Below are 24334 nucleotides of genomic sequence, written 5' to 3' on the forward strand. Positions count from 1 at the left end.
GCAGCATCGGCGGTGCGGGGATCAGGAGCGGCGCAGGGAGAGGGGACCCAGGTAAGTATATTCAGCATTGAGGGCCTGCCATATGGGGGGACATTTTATAGGATTGGATAACCTCTTCAAGTTATATTCTTATCAGTTTGGTAAGAATTGAGCTCTAATTAGTGTTTATGAGGTCAGAAGATCAGAGATAAGAGCTACACATTAGCCATCAGATGACGGGGTTCAAAGGAAACAGACTGCGACAGCTTACAAGCAGACTGATCTTTAACCCTGAAAACAGCTGAACATTTTTAATAAAGATCAATTGAACTAATCATTTTAGCCCAAAATTAATTTAAAAAAATTGCCCCGAAGGTGTCTATTAGGGATGATCGAATAGACTTCGGATGAAACATCTGAAGTCGATTCACATAAAACTCCCGCTCCGTACAGTATTAGAATGTATTGGCTCCAATGAGCTAAAGTTATTACTTTGAAGTCTCGCGAGACTTTGGGTAATAACTTCAAAAATTTAATTTCTAATGTAAAAAACCTTTTATCAAACTCTGGTTCGGTTCCAAGTGGTACGAAGTAATAACTTCGGCTCATCGAAGCCAATCCATTCTAGTGAATCAAATAAAAATGTGTTAACAATATAATTCAATAAATTGACGTGCTTTGTATCTTCCATGATCATTAAAAGTTCATAAATCAAATGTCAATGTTTAATGTTTATCATAAATGTCCATGATTATTATCCGGGATCATTCATAGTCTCCATAATCTAGTGTTAAAATAAAAACATAGTCATAGACTATGACCTGGAAATCAGGAAGATCTCAACATGGTTCTTCTTGGGATAATGTCCTCACGCACATTGCCTCCTGCACAGAAAAAAAAAGAAAAAAAGTTTTAACATGAGAATGAATAAAGTTAAGTAAAAAAGAAGCACACCAGTTTTTTTCTTTTCAATTTAATGTGTCACTCCCTTATCTTCCCATTTAAGAAAAAATTAAAAAAAAAACATGGTTAAATCCAAAATGGCATTCAAGATGGCTACCATGTTGGTGACACGGCATTGTAGGTTTCCCACTTCCCCTTAAGCATGTGTCTAAAATTGGATCACTGTGTGCCAAACCATTTCATTTAATATTTTAGTTTCCTTGCTTTTTGGCCTCTTTCACTCGCGCATATCAAAATTCATCCATATTCCAGCTGTCGTAAACGCAGGACATACTGGAAATGTAAAATACTGACAGAAATTTTATGCCTATGCGACTAGCCCTATTTATTAACATTAGTACTCGGAATAAACAGAGGATATTTAACCCTACTAAATATTTTTACTCTAAATGTATGTATATATGTGTATATCATTATAACAAAGCTTACAGTTGCCAGAAATAGTGAGTTTGGAACTATGTGGATTTCTGCACTGATTACTAATAAAAGTGTGGTCTGATTATCTAAGTCACCATTCTAGATGAGCACAATCTACCTGAAGTAATAGTTGTACCGTTCATGTCTTATATTGAGCACACATCCACAATGCACGGAGAAATGGCAAGTGAATGCTTGAATTTAATATTCTGTTTATATCCCTTTAGCAACAGTCACTTCCACCAGATATTTCCTGTAGCTGCAAATAAGAAATGACCAATGTTGAGGAGGAATTTTGGATCATTCTTCCCTGAAAATGGTTCAGTTCATCCGTATTTCTGGGATGCTATGTGTGCACAGACTTCAGTCAAGCCATAGCATCTCGACGATGTTAAAGTCAGGACTCTAATTTGGCCATTCAGAACACAAATCTTATTTTTCAGTCATTCTGTACTTGATTTGCTTGTGTGCATTGAGCTATTGTCTTGATACCTTACCTGTCATGGACGGCTTCCCTCATATTCTGCTCAAAATGTTCTGATGCACATTTGAATTCATTGTTACCTCAGTGATCATCAGCCTTTTAGTCCCTGAGCAGCAATGCATTCCCAAACCATGATGCCCCCTCCACCATACTTTGCAGTTGGGATGAAGTTTTGGTGTGGGTGTGCAGCATTTTTATTTATTTAAACATAATGTTGTGCATTTATGCCAAAAATTTGACATATGTCTGATCTGTCTGTAGAACATTTTCTTAGAATTATTGTGGGACACCCACATGCTTTTAGGCAATCTGGCAAAGGGCTGCAATGTTTTAGACAGCAGTAGCTTCCTTCCTTCACAATGGTGTGTTTGAAGAACACTGCACACCTGCAGCAAAACCTCATCCCAACTGTGAGTCGTGGTGGAGGGAGGTGGAAGATGTCTTGTATGCAAGACATCCCCAAAAAATTGATTAACTGAAACACAATTACAAAGAGGAATGGTCGAAAATTTCTCCTCAATGTTGTGTAAATCCTGTTTGCAGCTACATAAAACATTTAGTGAGGGGATTGCTACTGAAGGGGAACTGCAGGTTATTAAAGGGGTTGACGCTCTTCAGCAAGTGGCATTTATAATGTGGGCAAAGGTTAATGAAGACACTAATAGAAACATAGAATGTGTCGGCAGATAAGAACCATTTGGCCCATCTAGTCTGCCCAATATACTGAATACTATGAATAGCCGCTGGCCCTATCTTATATGAAGGATGGCCTTATGCCTATCCCATGCATGCTTAAACTCCTTCACTGTATTTGCAGCTGCCACTTCTGCAGGAAGGCTATTCCATGCATCCACTACTCTCTCAGTAAAGTAATACTTCCTGATATTACTTTTAAACCTTTGCCCCTCTAATTTAAAACTATGTCCTCTTGTAGCAGTTTTTCTTCTTTTAAATATTTTCTCCTCTTTTACCTTGTCGATTCCCTTTATGTATTTAAAAGTTTCTATCATAGCCCCTCTGTCTCGTCTTTCTTCCAAACTTGTTAAGGTCCTTTAATCTTTCCTGGTAAGTTTTATCCTGCAATCCATGTACTAGTTTAGTAGCTCTTCTCTGAACTCTCTCCAAAGTATCAATATCCTTCTGGAGATATGGTCTCCAGTACTGCACACAATACTCCAAATGAGGTCTCACTAGTGCTCTGTAGAGCGGCATGAGCACCTCCCTCTTTCTACTGGTAATGCCTTTCTCTATACACCAAAGCATTCTGCTAGCATTTCCTGCGGCTCTGACATTGTCTGCCTACCTTTAAGTCTTCTGAAATAATGACCCCTAAATCCCTTTCCTCAGATACTGAGGTTAGGACTGTATCACTGATTTTATATTCTGCTCTTGGGTTTTTACGCCCCAGGTGCATTAAATTTTAGTTGCCAGATTTTTGACCATTCCTCTAGTTTTCCTAAATCCTTTTCCATTTGGTGTATCCCTCCAGGAACATCAACCCTGTTACAAATCTTTGTGTCATCAGCAAAAAGACACACCTTACCATCGAGGCCTTCTGCAATTTCTCTGATAAAGGTATTAAACAATATGGGTCCCAGAACAGATCCCTGTGGTACCCCACTGGTAACAAGACCATGGTCTGAATATACTCCAATGACTACAACCCTCTGTTGTCTGTCCCTCAGCCACTGCCTAATCCATTCAACAATATCGGAGTCCAAGCACAAAGACGGCAATTTATTGATAAGCCTTCTATGTGGGACAGTATCAAAAGCCTTACTAAAGTCTAGATAAGCGATGTCTACTGCATCTCCGCCATCTATTATTTTAGTCGCCCAATCAAAAAATCAATAAGATTAGTTTGACATGATCTCCCTGAAGTAAACCCATGCTGTTTTTCATCTTTCAATCCATGGGATTTTAGATGTTCCACAATCCTCTCCTTAACTCCTTAAGGACCGTGCTCATTCTCACCTTCAGGACCAGGCCATTTTTTTGCAAATCTGACCAGTGTCACTTTATGTAGTGATGACTTTAAAACCCTTTGACTTATCTAGGCCATTCTGAGATTTTTTTCCCGTCACATATTGTACTTCATGACACTGGTAAAATGGAGTAAAAAAAATTCATTTTTATTTATAAAAAAAATACCAAATTTGCCTAAAATGTTGAAAAATTTGCAAATTTCCAAGTTTAAATTTCTCTACTTCTATAATACATATGAATACCTACAAAAATAGTTATTACTTTACATTTCCCATATGTCTACTTCATGTTAGGATCATTTTGGGAATGACATTTTATTTTTGGGGGACGTTACAAGGCTTAGAAGTTTAGAAGTAAATCTTAAAATTCTCAGAAGTCCTCAAAAACCAAGTTTTTAAGGACCAGTTCAGGTCTGAAGTCACTTTGTGAGGCTTACATAATAGAAACCACCCAAAAATTACCCCATTCTAGAAACTACACCCCTCAAGGTATTCGAAACTGATTTTACAAATGTCATTAACCCTTTAGGTGTTCCACACGAATTAATGCAAAATAGAGATACAATTTCAAAATTTCACTTTTTGGGCAGATTTTCCATTTTTATATATTTTTTCCCTTTCATCCTCCATGACTGCATACCATGAGAGATGACCCGCCTCCAACCATGTAGGAAGTATAAAATAGACCCTCCTCCAGCATATCCTCTGTGTCTTCCTGTCCCTCCAGGTGGGAGACGGGTTACCACTCATGGCATTTGCTATGGGTCCACTTCTGTGTAGGCAGGCAGAGGTGGGGATAATTTTAGGATGCCTTTTTTTGCACATGAGGGGGCAAGCAGGACCAACCTTCTATACTGGAGTTGTTTTGGTGCTGGAGGTCTAAGTATGGAGACCCTGTTCCTTACCTCCTTGCTAGCGCGCCAGCTTGGAAGGGCCATGTGCTGACCGGACACTTATTTAGTTCTTCCGGTCTTGAAGAATGTTCCTCATCACAGCCGATTCGCCGGAGCATAGTGATGACGTCATAGGAAGTCCGATGCATCCCACATGCGTTCCACAGGGACTTCCGGGTTGCATGACGGCTGTAAGTGGCGGAGCTTAATTTGGCCCAGCAGATCAAGACCGAAGTCGTCCGCTGATCTGAGGTCTGCAGGTAAGGAGAGATTTAAGGGGCATGCAGGACTGGCAATATGTCTGATATTGTGGCAGGACAGATGGAGCTTCCTGGGAGTGCAGCTGCAGTAAGTCACATCCAGTGGGGGAAGACTTGTATTTTTGTATTGTAAATTTGTATTGCCTTTGCTAATGTCTTCCTCCCTTATGTTTTCTCTCTCTCTCCTGTGTGCCTGTAGAGTGATAAAGATGGGGTTAAAAAAACAAAATCCTCTCTTAATACTAAAAAGTGTGTGAGTTGTTTGACAAAACTGTCAGATAGAGGTTCCAGGAAACTCTGTAAATTTTGCCCTGCTAACATGGCTAAAGTCTTAGTCCCATCCATTAGAGATGAACTATAGGATGTGATTAGAGAGGAGATGCGGTCAGTTTTGTCTGAACAGTCCACATCTAACCCCGACCCGACTATGCATAAAACGAAGTCACGGGGTAAAAATTACGAATCCCTTTCTTCGGACCCAGATCAGGATTCAGATTCAGATAGTGATGGTTCTGTTGATTCCTCAGGCTCAGACACAGAATTTAGAAACTTTTCTTCAGAGGATACCAATGAGTTGATAAAAGCAATTAGGACGACTATGGATCTTTCTGACGAAAAAGTTCATAGGTCTGTTCAGGATGAAATGTATGGGGGTCTCGAGCACAGAAAAAAACTGTTTTTTCCAGTACATAAAAATATGTTAGAGATGATTAAAAGAGAATGAAAATCTCCAGATAGGAAGTTATTTATTTCCAGAACTATGAGGCGTAGACTTCCCTTTAATGATGAGGATGAGACACTGTTAATCGCTTGCCCCAAAGTTGATGTTTCCCTTTCAAAGTTAGTTAAGGGATCAAATTCTCTTCCCTTTGAAGATATGGGATCATTAAAAGATCCTATGGACAAGAAAATAGATTCCACTCTAAAAAAGGCCTGGGAATCTGCTGCGGCCATATTTAAGCCCAATTTAGCTGCAACTTCAGTATCTCGATCCTTTAAAAAAATGGTTACAGCAGTTGGAAGTCCTTATTAAGGACGGTAGACCTTATGATACCTTAAAGGATTCTTTCCCTCTTTCATTAAAAGCGGTAGATTTTTTATCAGATGCGACAGCGGAGTCTGTTAGAATGGCCGCCAGAACCTCTAGTCCAATGATGGTGAATCTTTTACAGACCGAGTGCCCAAAATGCAACCGAAAACCCATTGATTTATCGCAAAGTGCCAACATGGCAAGTTAACGTGAATACTACAGTCCAATATACTGTAGTATATTATCCAAGTACTTTATGATTTAGCTATAATATCCTGCCTACATTCAGTGCGCTGCCTGTGCCGTTCATAGTGCGCCCTGCATTGATGAATGGCAGGAAAAGTCTAAGGCATATCGATACACCATAGACTTTTTCCAGGGCGTGGGTGCCCACAGAGAGGGCTCTGAGTGCTGCCTCTGGCACCCGTGCCATAGGTTCGCCATCACTGCTCTAGTCTATCTGTAGTAGCAAGGAGGGCCCTATGGTTAAAATCATGGACTGGGGATGTTGCATCAAAAATTAAATTGTGTAGTTTACCCTTTCATGGCAACTTAATGTTCGGGCAGGATTTAGAGACTATATTAGAGAAAGCAGCGGACTCTAAAAAAAAATCCTTTCCAAAAGAAACGAATAAAAGAAAATTTCCGTTCCAAAAGAACAGACAGAGGAGGACAGTGGTCAAAAGGAAAAAATCACCCCCAAAAATTCGGAAACTTCAAAGCAATGACGCCAAGATTCAAGTGGGGGGAAGGCTACAATTTTTCCTAAAAGACTGGGAAAATATCACCCAAAATGCATGGGTGCTAAACATTATAGCAGAAGGTCTCGATATTACCTTCCGTCTTCCTCCCCCAGTAAATTTTTTCAGGATAACACCCATTCAAAAGACATCTCTCCTTCAGGAGTCTCTCGAGGAAGGTGTCCGGAACCTTCTATCTCAAAGAGCCATTATTCCAGTACCCTAATCTCAACTCGAAAAAGGATACTACTCAACAGTATTTTTGGTGAAGAAGCCCAATGGGAAGTTCCGTTTGATCCTAAATCTAAAAAAATTGAACAAATTCTTAAAATATGAAAAGTTCAAAATAAAATCCCTAAGGTCAACCATAAACTTATAAAAAAATGGAGATTTCCTTGCATCAATAGATTTAAGAGATACATATTACCATGTACCAATATGCAAAGAAGCTCAGAGATATCTGCGGTTTGCGGTATTTCTGGAGAAAAAGTTATATAATTTCCAATTCTAGGTTCTTCCCTTCGGGATCACCTCTGCTCCGAGAGTGTTCCCGAAGGTGATGATAGAGGTCATGGCACATTTGAGAAGACGAAATATCTGAATAATACCCTACTTAGATGAACTACTTGTGGTAGGGAACTCAGAGGAAATCTAGAGACAAATATATCAAAAACATGTTAGATTCTGTCCCAATTAGAGTGGATCATAAACTGGGAAAAGTCAAAACTCGCCCCTTCACAGAGATTAATCTTTTTAGGCGTTTGCTTGGATTCCATACTGCAAAAAACGTTTCTTCCGGCCGAAAAAGCATCAGAAATGATAAAAAAAAAAGTTTCAAGATTCACAGAAATTGCAAGTTGTTCAGTCAGGGGAAGCATGAAACTGTTGGGCTCTCTGACATCGTGCATTCCCGCAGTAAAATGGGCCCAATTCCACACTCGTACCCTACAACAATGGTTACTAGGATGTTGGAACAGAAAGCAAGAGGCCTTAGGTCAGATAATCCTGATTCCTCCTTGGGTAAAAAACTCACTTCAGTGGTGGTTAAATCCGGACCACCTAAAAGGAGTAGATTGGTCCCCCAATCAGATTCAAACGATCACCACCGATGCAAGTTTGTGGGGATGGGGAGCTTATTGTTCTCTTCATGCCTGCCAAGGACGATGGTCCATGGATCAGATGAGTCAGTCATCAAATCAAAGAGAACTCTGGGCTGTTTGGGAGGCATTAAAAGTTCTGTCTCAAGATATAATAGGGAAAGATGTACAAATAAGGTCCGACAATACAACGGTAGTAGCCTACCTAAATCATCAGGGAGGAACAAGGAGCGAAAGTCTGGGTCAATTGGCGGAAGAATTTTTTTCTTGGGCAGAAAGTCACGTAAATTCTCTGTCAACAGTACATCTCAAAGGATCTTTAAACGTAAAAGCTGACTTCTTAAGTCAAGTACCTCTAAAATCAACACAATGGAGCCTGGAGAAGCGGATCTTTACACAAATAACCGCAATGTGGGGGACTCCGCAAGTAGACTTTTTTGCCACAGAACAAAATTCAAAACTCGAAAGATTCTTTTCTCTAAATCCCTTTGACGGAACATAGGGGTGTATGCGCTGGCACAAAAATGGGAGTTCTGCCTAGCGTATGCGTTTCCTCCACTAGCGTTAATTCCCAGAGTATTGAGAAAGATCCGACAAGAAAGGGCTCATGTGATACTGATAGCTCCACTATGGCCCAAAAAAATCATGGTTCCCTGTGTTCAAATTTTTGTCATTAGAGAGTCCATGGATTCTTCCCTGGACAAAAAACCTACTAGTCCAAGGTCCAATCTGTCACCCTTGGGTAGAGAAGCTACACCTAGCTGCTTGGAATCTGAAAGGTTAACTTTAAAAGCCAAAGGACTTTCAGATGATGTAATCAATACCATGGCAGCTAGCAGAAAGGTAGTAACCTCAAAGATTTATTCCAGAGTCTGGTCAAAATTTTGTGACTGGTGTTCTCAATCTAAAAATTCATGCCAGATTTTTTCTATTCAGATGGTATTAAGGATTCTTACAATCTGGCTTTGACAAAGGGTTACGTCCTAATACTTTAAGGGTGCATGTATCAGCATTGAGTTCAGTTTTTGATATGAAAATCGCTGACCACCCTTGGATTATCAGTTTTTTAAAAGGGGCAGATTGAAACCTTTTTTTAGACCCTCTGTTCCTCCTTGGGACCTTAATCTGGTCATTTCAGGGTTAACTGAACCCCTCTTTGAACCGTTGTCAGATGTGTCCTTAAAATATATTACACTAAAGGTCTTATTTTTAGTGGCTATCACATCAGCTCGCAGAATATGTGAGATTCAGGCACTTAAGATAGTGGAACCTTTTCTCATGATATTTCCAGATAGAATGGTGTTTAGGTTGGATGCTTCCTTCCTGCCTAAGGTGGTTACCAATTTTCACAGACAGGAGGAGATTGTTGTCCCTTCCTTTTGTCCCAATCCAAAATCTGAAGGTGAAGAAAAATTTCACAAACTTGATGTATGCAGAGCCATCTTAGTTTATTTAGAGGCCACCAAAAGTTTCAGGAAATCAGACTATTTGTTTGTCCAGTTCCAGGGAAAATTTAGAGGTCATAGAGCCACAAAAGACTCCTTAGCCAGATGGATTGTCTGCAATATTAGAATATTACAACTCTATGGGGGTCTCTCCGCCAAAAAATTTCAAAGCCCATTCCACAAGATCGATTTCCACTTCTTCGGCAGAAAAAGCTAATGTTTCAATGGAACAAATTTGTAGGGCTGCAACATGGTCCAGCCCTCATACCTTTTATAAAGCATTATATGGTAGATACTCGGTCAAAACAGGAGCTTTCCTTCGGTAGGAGAGTTTGAGGCTGTTGTCCCTCCCTAGGATAGCATTGATCTGATATATCTCATGGTATGCCGTCATGGAGGATGAAAGGAAAAAACCATATTACTTACCTGTAATTTCCTTTTCATGAATCCTCCATGACGGCAGGGATTCCCCCCCCCCCCCCCCCCCAAAAAAAAACCCTTTTATATAAGGAGGTGTTAAGTATGTGTGTGTGCAATTTAAAAAAATGTAAATATAAAAATATAATATATATATATAAAGACGAAAAAAGGACAGCACTCCAGGTAAAAAAGTAGTGGTGTTTAATCACCCATGTGGATGGCAACGTTTCAGCTCAAACAAGAGCCTTTTTCAAGCAATGAACACAGTGTATGCTGGGGTATATATAGTCCAACCCCCATTACATCATAATACAATCAATCAACAATAAAGTTAAAAATTAAAGTGCAGGAGTGCATATACAATATCAAAATACAGATATACATGTGTAATACCCATGGGCGAAAAAAAAATCGCTGTAGTGATATATCAAAAATATAATACATGGTGTGTATATTATAACCTACAAAGAGGTGATTAGGGACAGGTGTACACAAAAGTGGGAGGAACAAGAGATAATAATGCTGCAAAAGAGAGGGAAAGCGGTGACATACCCAGCGCCGTTCATCGTGTCAAACATGTCGCATACCGCTAGATCCGGCGTTCAGATACAGGCAATGCGCAGACGCCAGAAAGCGTCCGGTCACGGCATGACGTCACCACCAGTAGTTGCGGAAACATGCGCACTGACATGCGCACTATTACTGAGAGTCTTGGTCGGCCATTTTACAAAAGGTCAACGTGTCCCAACACTGTGTATGCGCATGTCCATGTAATGATAGACAGGACAGCGCAACACGGAAAAATAAGCCGTGTTATATGACATGAGTTCATGGGGGCAAGGCGAGATACTGTAGCTCAAAAATGGATACAGATCCCACAATCCATGGGCGAACAGTATAATGGAGACCGCACCAGAATATGCCGCGATCCTCACACACACCGCCCATAGGCCCCCCATAAATCCATCATGAATCTATATCCCACAGTGTGGACTGACACAGAGTATTTGACAAACGCCATAAAAAGCTAACCGGGCCAAAAACATGTAGATCAAATAAAGACACTCATATAGATAAGTAGAGACATGTAGACACAATGTGTATGCATCGGGTACGTCCCACTTCTCGATTCAGCAGCGTCCTTCTTGTCTGTGAATAAAAAAGAAGAGAAAAATCTGAAAAATGGCTTAATAGTGTTCAAGATACACTATGTAACACAAGAAAAGAGGCGCATATCACATATAAAACCATAGGGGGCAAACCGCTCATCTAAACATAAATCCCCGGATTGTAATCCACATTAAGCCCATTGGGTCTCAAACTGTTAAGAGTGTAGATCCAAAAAAGCGCTCTCTTTTTAAGGATCAACACCCTGTTCCCCCCACGTCTAGGCATGGGTACATGATCAATGGCCCAACTTTTTCGCAATGTTTAAATTCCGTAAAATGTTTGGCAACAGGGAGGTCCTTTCTTTTTTTACGTATGGATAATCGATGATTATTGAGCCGCGTCTTAAGATCGGTTGACGTTTCACCCACATATAATAACTTACATGGACAGATCAAAACATAAATCACGTAATTGGAATTACATGTAAGGTGAAAGCGAATAAAGTGTGAAACTCCAGTGGTAGGGTGGATAAAAGCACTGCCTTTGCCCATATATTTGCAGTCAGTACAGCATAGGCAGGGAAAACTACCCTTACCATGTGAGGTTAGAGCAGTTTGTATTGACCTAGATCTAGGGCCAATATCTGCTCTGACAAGCTGATCTCGTAAGTTTCTGGACCTTCAATATGAGAATAGGGGGGGGGAGATCTGAATTCCTGGATCTCACTATGGCAACCTCCCAAAATACCCCAATGTCGCCTTATGATATGATTAATCTCTTCACTCTGTTCCGTAAATTTAGAAATAAAAGGAATCCGGGTCAAAGACCCTTCAGATGACTTCCTTTTGAGGAGACTGGTTCTATCCAAACCACGGACCTTGTTGATATGGGAATCCAATAATTGGGTAGGGTACCCCCTTTTTTGAAATTTACTAGCCATATTGTTTAGAGAAGAATCTAACTTGTCGGGCTCAGAAACAATACGTTTAACCCTGAGGAATTGTGAAAAGGGTAAATACTTGAGTGTATTGCGTGGATGGCCACTATTATAGCAGAGAAGGGTATTTCTGTCGGTTGGCTTAGTATAAAGCTGAGTATGTAACTTGCCCTCATTAAATATAACAGTGGTGTCGAGAAACTGTAATTCAGTCTCCGAATGGACCAAGGTAAATTATAGATCCTTGTTAACACTGTTTAAAAAATGGTGGAACTCAAGCAACTGAGCAACACTACCAGTCCATATGAGGAAGATGTCGTCGATGTATCTCCACCACTGCAGCTATTGTGACACATGGACGACATCTTCCTCAAAGCACCTCATAAAGATATTGGCGTAGGTAGGTGCTACGTTAGACCCCATCGCCACGCCTCTTTTTTGTTGGAAAAACGTATCCTGGAACAGGAAATAGTTATGTCTCAAGACAATCTGCAATAAATCGATGATAAACAGCCTGGCGGCCAGTGTATAAGATGAAGAGTCAAGCATGCGAGAAATGGCGTCAGTACCTAAATCATGGTTGATCAACAATTTACCTTGGTCCATTCGGAGACTGAATTACAGTTTCTCGACACCACTGTTATATTTAATGAGGGCAAGTTACATACTCAGCTTTATACTAAGCCAACCGACAGAAATACCCTTCTCTGCTATAATAGTGGCCATCCACGCAATACACTCAAGTATTTACCCTTTTCACAATTCCTCAGGGTTAAACGTATTGTTTCTGAGCCCGACAAGTTAGATTCTTCTCTAAACAATATGGCTAGTAAATTTCTAAAAAGGGGGTACCCTACCCAATTATTGGATTCCCATATCAATAAGGTCCGTGGTTTGGATAGAACCAGTCTCCTCAAAAGGAAGTCATCTGAAGGGTCTTTGACCCGGATTCCTTTTATTTCTAAATTTACGGAACAGAGTGAAGAGATTAATCGTATCATTAAGCGACATTGGGGTATTTTGAGAGGTTGCCATAGTGAGATCCAGGAATTCAGATCTCCCCCCCCCCCTATTCTCATATTGTAGGTCTAGAAACTTACGAGATCAGCTTGTCAGAGCAGATATTGGCCCTAGATCTAGGTCAATACAAACTGCTCTAACCTGTACTGACTGCAAATATATGGGCAAAGGCAGTGCTTTTATCCACCCTACCACTGGAGTTTCACACTTTATTCGCTTTCACCTTACATGTAATTCCAATTACGTGATTTATGTTTTGATCTGTCCATGTAAGTTATTATATGTGGGTGAAACGTCAACCGATCTTAAAACGCGGCTCAATAATCATCTATTATCCATACGTAAAAAAAGAAAGGACCTCCCTGTTGCCAAACATTTTACGGAATTTAAACATTCCGAAAAAGATCTCAAATGTTGGGCCATTGATCATGTACCCATGCCTAGACGTGGGGGGAACAGGGTGTTGATCCTTAAAAAGAGAGCGCTTTTTTGGATCTACACTCTTAACAGTTTGAGACCCAATGGGCTTAATGTGGATTACAATCCGGGGATTTATGTTTAGATGAGCGGTTTGCCCCCTATGGTTTTATATGTGATATGCGCCTCTTTTCTTGTGTTACATAGTGTATCTTGAACACTATTAAGCCATTTTTCTGATTTTTCTCCTTTTTTATTCACAGACAAGAATGACGCTGCTGAATCGAGAAGTGGGACGTACCCGGTGCATACACATTGTGTCTACATGTCTCTACTTATCTATACGAGTGTCTTTATTTGATCTACATGTTTTTGGCCCGGTTAGCTTTTTATGGCGTTTGTCAAATACTCTGTGTCAGTCCACACTGTGGGATATAGATTCATGATGGATTTATGGGGGGGCCTATGGGCGGTGTGTGTGAGGATCGCGGCATATTCTGGTGCGGTCTCCATTATACTGTTCGCCCATGGATTGTGGGATCTGTATCCATTTTTGAGCTACAGTATCTCGCCTTGCCCCCATGAACTCATGTCATATAACACGGCTTATTTTTCCGTGTTGCGCTGTCCTGTCTATCATTACATGGACATGCGCATACACAGTGTTGGGACACGTTGACCTTTTGTAAAATGGCCTACCAAGACTGTTAGTAATAGTGCGCATGTCAGTGCGCATGTTTCCGCAACTACTGGTGGTGACGTCATGCCGTGACCGGACGCTTTCTGGCGTCTGCGCATTGCCTGTATCTGAACGCCGGATCTAGCGGTATGCGACATGTTTGACACGATGAACGGTATGTCACCGCTTTCCCTCTTTTTTGCAGCATTATTATCTCTTGTTCCTCCCACTTTTGTGTACACCTGTCCCTAATCACTAATTACCTCTTTGTAGGTTATAATATACACACCATGTATTATATTTTTGATATATCACTACAGCGATTTTTTTTTCGCCCATGGGTATTACACATGTATATCTGTATTTTGATATTGTATATGCACTCCTGCACTTTAATTTTTAACTTTATTGTTGATTGATTGTATTATGATGTAATGGGGGTTGGACTATATATACCCCAGCATACACTGTGTTCATTGCTTGAAAAAGGCTCTTGTTTGAGCTGAAACGTTGCCATCCACATGGGTGATTAAACACCACTACTTTTTTACCTGGAGTGCTGTCCTTTTTTCGTCTTTGTTCATCTGGGGTAAGCAGCTATATCCCTGGACATAGCACCCATATTGTTTGTTTCCAGTGCTGCCATTATTTTCTTATATATATATATATATATATATATATATATATATATATATATATATATAGCTTGGAAAAGGCTCAAGTGTAGAGCCGAAACGTTGCACCACCTGGGTGAATAAAGGTTCACTTTCTCTTATCTCTTGGAGTGCCGCCCGTTTTTCTGGATCTCTCTCTCTCTCTCTATATATATATATATATATATATATATATATATAATATATATATACTTTGAAGAATAGATTCTCTAGGCTGTCGGTCCAGAAGACAGAGGATATGCTGGAGGAGGGTCTATTTTATACTTCCTATCCCTACCTGGTTGGAGGTGGGTCATCTCTCATGGTATGCCGTCATGGAGGATTCATGAAAAGGAAATTACCGGTAAGTAATATGGTTTTTTCCAGTTACAAAGCAAGGGTTAACAGCCAAACAAAACTCAATATTTATGGCCCTGATTCTGTAGTTTACAGAAACACCCCATATGTGGTCGGAAACTGCTGTACGGGCACATGGCAGGGCTCAGAAGGAAAGGAATGCCATACGGTTTTTGGAAGGCAGATTCTGTTGGACTGGTTTTTTGACACCATGTCCCATTTGAAGCCCCCCTGATGCACCCTTAGAGTAGAAACTCCCAAAAAAGTTACCCCATTTTAGAAACTACAGGATAGGGTGGAAGTTTTGTTGATACTAGTTTAGGGTACATATGATTTTTGGTTGCTCTATATTACACTTTTTGTGAGGCAAGGTAACAAGAAATAGCTGTTTTGGCACCGTTTTTTTATTTTATTTTTTTATTTACAACATTCAACTGACAGGTTAGATCATGTGGTGTTTTTATAGAGCAGGTTGTCACGGAGGCGGCGATACCTAATATGTATACAATTTTTTTATTTATGTATGTTTTACATAATGATTTCATTTTTGAAACAAAAAAAAAAACAAGTTTTAGTGTCTCTATAGTCTGAGAGCCATAGTTTTTTCAGTTTTTGGGCGATTATCTTAGGTAGGGTCTCATTTTTTGCGGGATGAGATGACTGTTTGATTGCCACTTTGGGGTGCATATGACTTTTTGATCGCTTGCTATTACACTTTTTGTGATGTAAGACGACAAAAAATGGCTTTTTTTTTACACCGTTTTTATTTTATTTTTTACGGTGTTCATCTGAGGGGTTAGGTCATGTGATATTTTTATAGAGCAGCTTATTACGGACGCGGCGATACTTAATATGTATACTTTTTTTTATTTATGTAAGTTTTACACCATGATTATGACTTTTTGATCTCTTGGTATTACACTTTTTGTGATGTAAGGTGACAAAAAATTGGTTTATTTAGCACAGTATTTATTTTTTACGATGTTCATATGAGGGGTTAGGTCATGTGATATATTTATAGAGCCGGTCGATACGGACGCGGCGATACCTAATATGTCTTCCCCCCCCCCCCCCCCTTTTTTTTTTTTACTTTATTTGGGGAAATGACGTTTTTGTTTATTTTTACTTGAAACTTAAAAAAAAATATATATATTTTGGGGGGGGGACGACTTTATTTTTTAAACTTTTTTTTTTTTCACTTTGTTTTTTGTCTCACTTTGGGACTTCAACTTTTGGGGGTCTAATCCTTCTGTATTGGAATGCATTGGCTGTATGAGTAATACTGTGTGTATTACTCATACAGTTTCCGGCCTGTTAGATCCAGGGGGCTGGATCTCACAGGCTCGTCACAGGAAGGCAGCGCCGATACCTCAGGAAGGCATCGCGCTGCCTTCCATGCCATCGGGTCCCCCCTACAGCCCCACGGGGACCCGATGGCACCGCCGCCCGCAACATGAAAAGCTGCAAACCGCAGGTCTGAATTGACCTGCGGTTTTCGGCGATCGCCCCCCCCCCCCCCGCGCATTTAGCCAAGGTGCCTGCTCAATGATTTGAGCAGGCAACGGTTTCCGTATCGGAAATACATAGGACGTACAGGTACGCCCTGTGTCCTTAAGTACCAGGACATCAGGGCGTACCTGTACGCCCTATGTCCTGAAGAGGTTAAGTATGGTTTTCATTAATTTCCCCACTATTGATGTCAGGCTTACTGGCCTATAGTTGCCCGATTCCTCCCTACTACCTTTCTTATGAATGGGCACAAAATTTGCTAATTTCCAATCTTCTGGGACGACTCCTGTTACCAGTGATGGTTAAATAAATCTGTTAATGGTTTTGCTAGTTCACCACTAAGCTCTTTTAATAGCTTTGGGTGTATCCCATCAGGCCCCTGTGACTTATTTGTATTTATTTTAGACAGTTGACTTAGAACCTCTTCCTCTGTAAAGACACATGCATCAAAAGATGTATTAGTCTTCCTTCCTAACTGAGGTCCTTTTCCTTCATTTTCCTTTGTAAAAACTGAACAGAAGTATTCATTGAGGCAGTCAGCTAGTTCTTTAATGTATTGTTATTGTCCATATTGCCTCCTTTGCTGGCTTGATTAATTTTTCGCTATTAGATATAGTCAGCGGCTTCTCCTACTGTCTTAGAATATGGACTGGTGCATACCTCTCGGTATCCCCCAATACCGAAGAAAACTGTATATAAAGAGTAGAAATGGAACGAGGGGCACTCAATAACTAGAGGCGTATGGACATCAATACAAACAAGCAGGTATTGAAAAATTTCACTCTTTACTTATAAAATGGCATTTGACATAGAACATAGGATCATACAAACATAAATCAATAAAACATCAAATCAATATAAATCCATAAAATATTAGAACAATAGAGCATAGGGCCCTCTACAGGGCATTATGCACGGCTTGTTTACAGGGGTTTTGACCACCACCGCAGTTCAGATATGAAGTAGCTAGGACGGGAGATGCTGTGCATGCATGCCTATGCGCGCTCCTACAGTCCCAGCCGCCAGTGAGGCTGGTGCTTTTTCCTATAGTGTGCAAGTACTGGATTGCAGAGTGGTCATAACAAGCAGTGTAAGCCAGCAAAGGAGGCAATATGAACAATCACAATATATTAGTAAGTGCCTTATATTAACTATGTCTACCTGACAAATGCCGTTTGCTACAGTGAGATAACCCCTTTAAACGCATGGGTTCACTCACTATTTCTCCCTGTGTTGCAGATGTTTTCTGCTCAGTAACAGACATGAACGGTACAACGGTTTGTGTGTCATTTATTTAGGTTGTGTTTGTTTAGAGTTACTTGGATAATGATCTGTTCACATTTTATGAGGAATCAATGCAGAAATTAAGGCAATACCAAAGGGTTTGCTTACCTTTTCTTGTACTTGTGTGCGCCTAAATACCTTGCCATCTTTTATTGAAAGTCTACAGAAAACTTTTAAGGTGTAGTACCTGCAATGTTTATATATTGGGAGAGGTTGTGCTAGTAAGGATGCCACAGACAACCCTCTAACTTTATCGTGTCTCACATTTCAAATATACACTGGAATAAATGTTTGGCTAATGTAAAAGGTTTTTTTTCTTTTTAAGTCTGACATTTATCCAAATTTTTACAGGCCACAAAAAAGTGTGTGAAAGGAAGCTTTATTCAGTTACATAATATTAATTTACCCTTGCGGGGTTTAAAAGAAATAGTGTATTTCCACGTACCGAAAGACACAAAATAAATAATAGATTATGCCTCCTGCTCCAGATAGAAGATCTAAAGCACTCTTCCTGCAGCCCTGCAATGTGACCTGATGTCGCACAGCGTCAGGTCATAGTGCATGCTTACGTGCATTATATCCTGACACTGTATGCGGTCAGAATACAGCGTAGTACCCGAAGAAGAGCATTGAGTAAAGCCAGCACTCACTAGATTTACTGCTCCCCAGTCCAACTATACTAATAAACGCATCCATACTGGAATTCCTCTATAGTATTTGCATTAAAAGACGCACTGCCATTTTCTTATACTGTGGGAAATGTGGTAGTTACATTTTTAACACAACTTTAAAAAATATCAAGAATTTAAATCTTATACAGTTATAATCAACCATTTACGTAAATAGTGTGCAATCATAAAAGGTATGAAGTTTGTGTTTGTACCACGCTAGACTTTCTAGAGCGGGCAGATTTACTGTTTGCCAGAATTGTTGCATCATGCTCTGTTAAGACATTTCTGAAAATAGAGAAACTTTGAGACATTTTAAACTGCACAACCACACAGAGACTCACATTTATCCCAATAGGTTGCAGTCCACTGTTGTAAATGTATGAAGCAGTGACATTCCTTTTTATGGTATCTGGATCCATTTGAATGCTTCTGAAATGCATGGAAAGCACACCAGCACTTTAATTCCGGTATTCTGTTCCAACATAGGAACAGAATACCAGAATTTCTGGATCTGGCATATGCTGGAGCCAATTTACTATGTGGGTCTGTTGGGTTCCGGCTTGAATACCGGCATTTTGCAAGACAAAATACAGCTACGTGTTACACTACATATTTTTGTGAGAATGTGTGATGGAGGCTTCTGTCTGAACCTTTGTCAGTTGTATTCTTTTGACTTCTGTGTTAAGGTGGTTTCACTGCTGAAGAACATTCTTCATGTTCCATTGCCAACCTAATAGGCTGCGTTTTAAAGTGGCGACTGATCACTCTGATACATCATAGATGGACAAATAAACATTTGGTCAAGGATACAGGTCATATTATATAGATCACAATTCAGTCAAACATGTTTTACACTGTAAGATGGCTGTTTCCGTAACACCCATAGAAGAGAATCGATCACATGCACAGCCATCTCTCTATTTATTCTATGCCTGGATGCAGCAGCTGACAGCGGTCTCACCAGGTGGGACAAGTGGGTCCTATTTTGCAGATAGGTGAAGATACCAGAGGTTAAATAGATATGTGCTAGCCCATTATTACACCAATAATGCATTTAAAGGGGTTTTGGAGGCTCCTGATATGGATGACCTGTCCTCAGAATAGGACATAAATATCCAGTCAGTGAGGGTCCATCACCCTGCACCCCTACCACAATAGTTCCCTGCAGCCTCCGGCACTGGAACTAGCACCCCATACAGCAACAACGAATTTATGACACTATGTAATACAATAGTGAAAGGCAGTTTACAGGATTTCTTTATAAAAATGAGAAGCATCTGTATTTTGAGATTATGGCTTTCCATTTATATTATCACGCTAAAAACTAACAAATCCACAAAACTTACTCGTTTTCATTAAAACATATCTATTGGGGGATAACTCAAACATGACACAGATTAAAAGTTAAAAAAAAATATATATTAATATTGTTTACTGTACTGGGGCATGCCAAACTGTCATGTTCGTATGACCAGATGATCAAAGCCTCAACTTGTGTTTAATTGCTCCCTGCTGTTAGGCTACCCCGTCATGATCAAGGCCTCAGCGGGTGGTGGTGGTAAAGGCATGAGGATTGCTTGGGATGATGAAGAGACCAGGTGAGCTGCTGTCCACACTGTTAACTTTGATTAATACGATCAAATTCTACATCTTTGTTTTGAGGATATGTGCTGAACTGTCACTTCAAAGTTATCTGAAGTCTATATAGCCTGTCTACTTCTAATTGCTTCTTTGCGCTCTTTTTTTTTTTATTGTTGTCATTGTGATACAAAGTAACATACCGTATGTAAGGTTGTATTTTTACCTCAGTTTGTTCTCATTTTGGATTTCCTTAAGACCTAATTGTGCAAATACTAGATATATAGTATATATCACCAGCATTATGTTAGGATTTATCAAGTTACATGCAAATACCCTTGAGAGATGGATAAATAATCTGTACTCATGTAAACTACATAATATTGACTTTATCTCAGAATGTTTTGGAGAAGTACAAAATTTAGTAAAGAATTTCATACTGAAGATTTGGCACACAAGGATCTAGCTAATCACCAGTGAAGATATGGAATCCAGCGCCACTCTCCAGGAAAAACTTTATTTAAACTAAAAAGTTTGTTGTAACACATGCAGTGCAGAGACGTCTCCCGATGCTTTCTCAAGGCCTTGCCAGATTTTTTTAGACCGATTTTTGACACTTACGCATTAGTAAATCTGGGACCCTTTGTTTCCCTGAACCCTTTGAAATGTCTCATTTCAAAAAGGTTACATTTTTCTTAGTCTTTCAAGCGCTCCAGTCTCACATGGTTAATACGGTTGAAAAAAGACATAAGTCCATCACAACCAAGGGGTAGGAGGGGACCTGAATTTTAGAAAAGGAAGTGAGATCCAAATTTCTACACATTTTCATAAGCGTTGTCATTCACTTTAAATAATTTTTTTAGGCCCTTTTTAAAACTGTCCACTGTTCCTGCTGTGACCACGTCCTGAGGAAGTCTTTTCCACAGATTCACAGTTCTTACAGTAAAGAAGCTTTGACGCTTCTGGAGACAACTTTTTCTTCTCTAGTCGGAGGCTGTGCCCCTTGTCTTTTAAAGGTATTTCACATGGAACAGCTTTTCACCATATTTTTTGTACGGCCCATTATTTGTATAGGTTAATCATGTTCCCCCTTAGACATCTCTTCTCAAGACTAAATAAATGTAGTTCTTTTAATCTTTCCTCATAACCCAAGACCCTCCATGCCCCTCATCAGATTAGTCGCTCTCTTTTGTACACTCTCCAGCTCTAGGGCATTCTTTCTATGGACTGGTTCCCAGAACTGAACTGCATATTCCAGATGAGGCCGCACCAAAGTCTTAAAGACTTCTTAAGTGGATATTCCCCAAAGCTGTATATTCATTACCATACAGGATCTCATCATGTGAAAACAGAAACCCTTTTCTAGCTCATTGTAGAGAGGTTTTCCTGCATTGCTATAATGAGATGTATCCAGTTTGGCTTCTACTAGGAAAGGAGGGAAAAGGTGTATTTTATCTTTCAATGATTGCCGAGACGGAAATCTCTTCTTGTTGTAATGCTAGTGCGGCAATCAGCTTTCTAAGTGATTAGATATCTCCCTACCCCTCGTCTTTGTTTCACAGAGGAAGACAGTGACCAAAACTACAGTTCATTTAATATGGAATAAAACTAGACAAGCAGAAACTTTATGAAATTTATCAATATGGGTGGGTTCACACTAGCGGCAGGGATTCCATTATGGCTTTCTGTTATAATAGAGTTATAACGGAACATAACGGAATCCATAAGACGGAAGGGTGGATCCGTTTTGCTGCCCATAGACTTGCATTATGACAGAATGTAAAACGGACGCCTTTAAAAGGCATTCCGTTTGCTCTCCGTCCTAATAGAAGTCTATTGGAATCAAAACTGATCCGTCTGGTTCCCATTATGCAAGACAGAAAACAAAGTCCTGTCGACAGGACTTTGTTTTCCATCTTGCATAATGGGACCCAGACATATCAGTTATGTTTTCCCATAGACTTCTATTAGGACGGAGCAAAACGGAATGCCACTTAAAGGCTTCTGTTTTGCATGCCATCCTATAAATTCCGTTATGTTCCGTTATAACCCTGTTATAATGGAAAACAATAACGGAATCCCGAACGCTAGTGTGAACTCCACCTTATGGCTCACACAAGGGAAAAGTGGCAGAAAACGTCATAAACGTGTTTGTGACTTTTTAAATGCCACGTGTGACAGATCGCAAGTGGCGTTTCTGTGCCGTCCTCACTACTTTCTGAGAAAAGGACGTGCTGAGGGCAGAGAGTGGGCAGAGCTTGTCACATTTATCTTCATTTGCAACTTTTTGCAAGTTCAAATGAAGATGGAAATCTATGGAGGACTCTGTCTATGATAATGATGAAACCTATCCTCTTTTTATTTTTTTTAAATCAGTGTATTTTTTATTGTCGAGCAAATTGCAGCAAAATGACAATCAGCAAGTGACATTTGTTGACACAATAAAGTGCATCAATATTACAATGTCTATTAGTTGTTGTCTTCATTACGCCGCGTGCTTGACATATTTTTTCCCCCATTTTCAATACCCCCCCTCCACCCCAACCCTAGCCCATAACCAAAAGTGCATTGTATTGTCTAGTGTTGTACAGTACTGCATTATATTGCATTGTGCGGCGAGACAGCCAACCCAACACCACACGATATCCTATGATTGCTAACAGAGCATATCCTATATTTCTCCACGAGTTTGGGGCAATCCACAGAGTCAAGCTCCATCGCTCAGCGATCCACACAGCATAATGTGGTCTATAGCGTGTGAACAAGATTACCGTAATCTACCTAACCCAGACATTTGATCTCAGATACATTCCTCTGCTAGCGCCCTTGAGACTAATCCTGGATCAGACACCCAATTCCCCCCACACAGACATAAACCTATTTGGACGTTTCCTCTTCAGATAGATACCTCTCTCATAACGCAGAATAACGTTCAGTCTGTTAACAAATTCCCATCTCGTGGGAGGGTCAGGTGCAATCCAATGTCTAGCTATTAATATACGTGCTTTAAAGAGCATTCTTTGTATACAAAGAAATATATCATTACCCTGGACCTCCACATCCAATTGACCCAAGAGACACATTTTAGGGTTACATGGTATGTCTATCTGCGTAACTTGCTTAATAAGCTTCACTATCTCCTTCCAAAATTTTTCTAAATTTAGAGCACGTCCAAAACATGTGTATTAAGGATGCATTTTCCATTGCACACCGAGGACAACATGAGTCAGGCCGAAGGCCTATCTTATACATAAAAACAGGGGTTTTGTACACCCTGTGTAGTAAGTATAATTGTGACAGACGCTGTGCTTCATTAAGAGTCAAAGAGGGCGTTAGGGACAGCATATCCTTCCATTGTTCCTGAGTATTATGTCCTACTTCAGCCTCCCATTTATCTTTAACCGGAAGGGTCTCTGAAGGAGAAATTATGCCATTAATATGTCTGTATAACAAGGAGATCAACCCCTTCGTATTGTCCTTGCTTAATAGCTGCTGCATAATCGTTGGAGTAGCTAAAACCTTTGCACTCCCCGCAAACTGCGCCTGATATGCGTGCCTCAGTTGTAAAAATTGATAGAACGTTGAGTGCGGGAGTGCAAACTCTCTTTGTAGCTGTGCAAAGGATTTCTTATTACCATCCTCCTGAATATGGTTTAGACCAGGCATGTTCAACCTGCGGCCCTCCAGCTGTTGTAAAACTACAACTCCCACAATGCTCTGCTGTAGTCTGATAGCTGTAGGCTGTTCAGGTATGCTGGGAGTTTTAGTTTTGCAACAGCTGGAGGGCCGCAGGTTGAGCATGCCTGGTTTAGACTGAGGACACCCTTTTTCTCCCAAGGAGAAAACCCCTCTAGTTTAAATATCTCCGGAAGCTTCGGGTTTCGCCACAAAGGCGCAGGTCCATAGAGTACAGTAAGGCCAATAATATCTTTAAATTTGGACCAGATCTCACACATCCCTAACACCTTGTACTCTCCCTATTTCCGGTACACCGATTGGTTTGTCTTGCTTTCCCACATAAGATACTATACGTGCTGAGGGCCCTCCTTCCATACGTTGCCCCCAACCCTTTAAATGTTGCAATTGGGCAGCTACATAATACACCCAGGGATTTGGTACAGACAGACCTCCTTGCCTCTCTGCAATGTCTCCAGTTTTATTCTAGGTTGCTTTTTCTTCCATATAAGTGATCGGAAAATGCCTTGAATTTTATAGAATAACCTTTGGGGAACCCAAACAGGTGAGTTGTGTAAGAGATATAGCAGTTTGCGCATCAGGATCATCTTAATCAAATTGCATCTCCCACCACTGAAAGCGGGAGCTTGGACCAGGCGGAGACCTTATCCAGAAATTTAGTTAACAGGGGGTCTATATTAAGTTTAACATAGTCCACAACTCTTGATGCA

At 40.2% G+C, this 24334-nt stretch overlaps 1 protein-coding gene across 1 annotated transcript in view; it reads left to right on the plus strand.

The window, feature by feature from the left end:
- PCCA (propionyl-CoA carboxylase subunit alpha) overlaps nucleotides 1-24334 on the plus strand; it is a 557269-nt gene that overhangs the window by 149948 nt on the left and 382987 nt on the right. The window contains exon 9 of the mRNA XM_040425257.1: nucleotides 19870-19948. Within this exon, the coding sequence (XP_040281191.1) occupies nucleotides 19870-19948 (79 nt within the window). The remainder of the gene's footprint in view (nucleotides 1-19869; nucleotides 19949-24334) is intronic.

This window comes from Bufo bufo, chromosome 3 (genome assembly GCF_905171765.1).
Source record: "Bufo bufo chromosome 3, aBufBuf1.1, whole genome shotgun sequence".
NCBI classification, from domain to species: domain Eukaryota; kingdom Metazoa; phylum Chordata; class Amphibia; order Anura; family Bufonidae; genus Bufo; species Bufo bufo.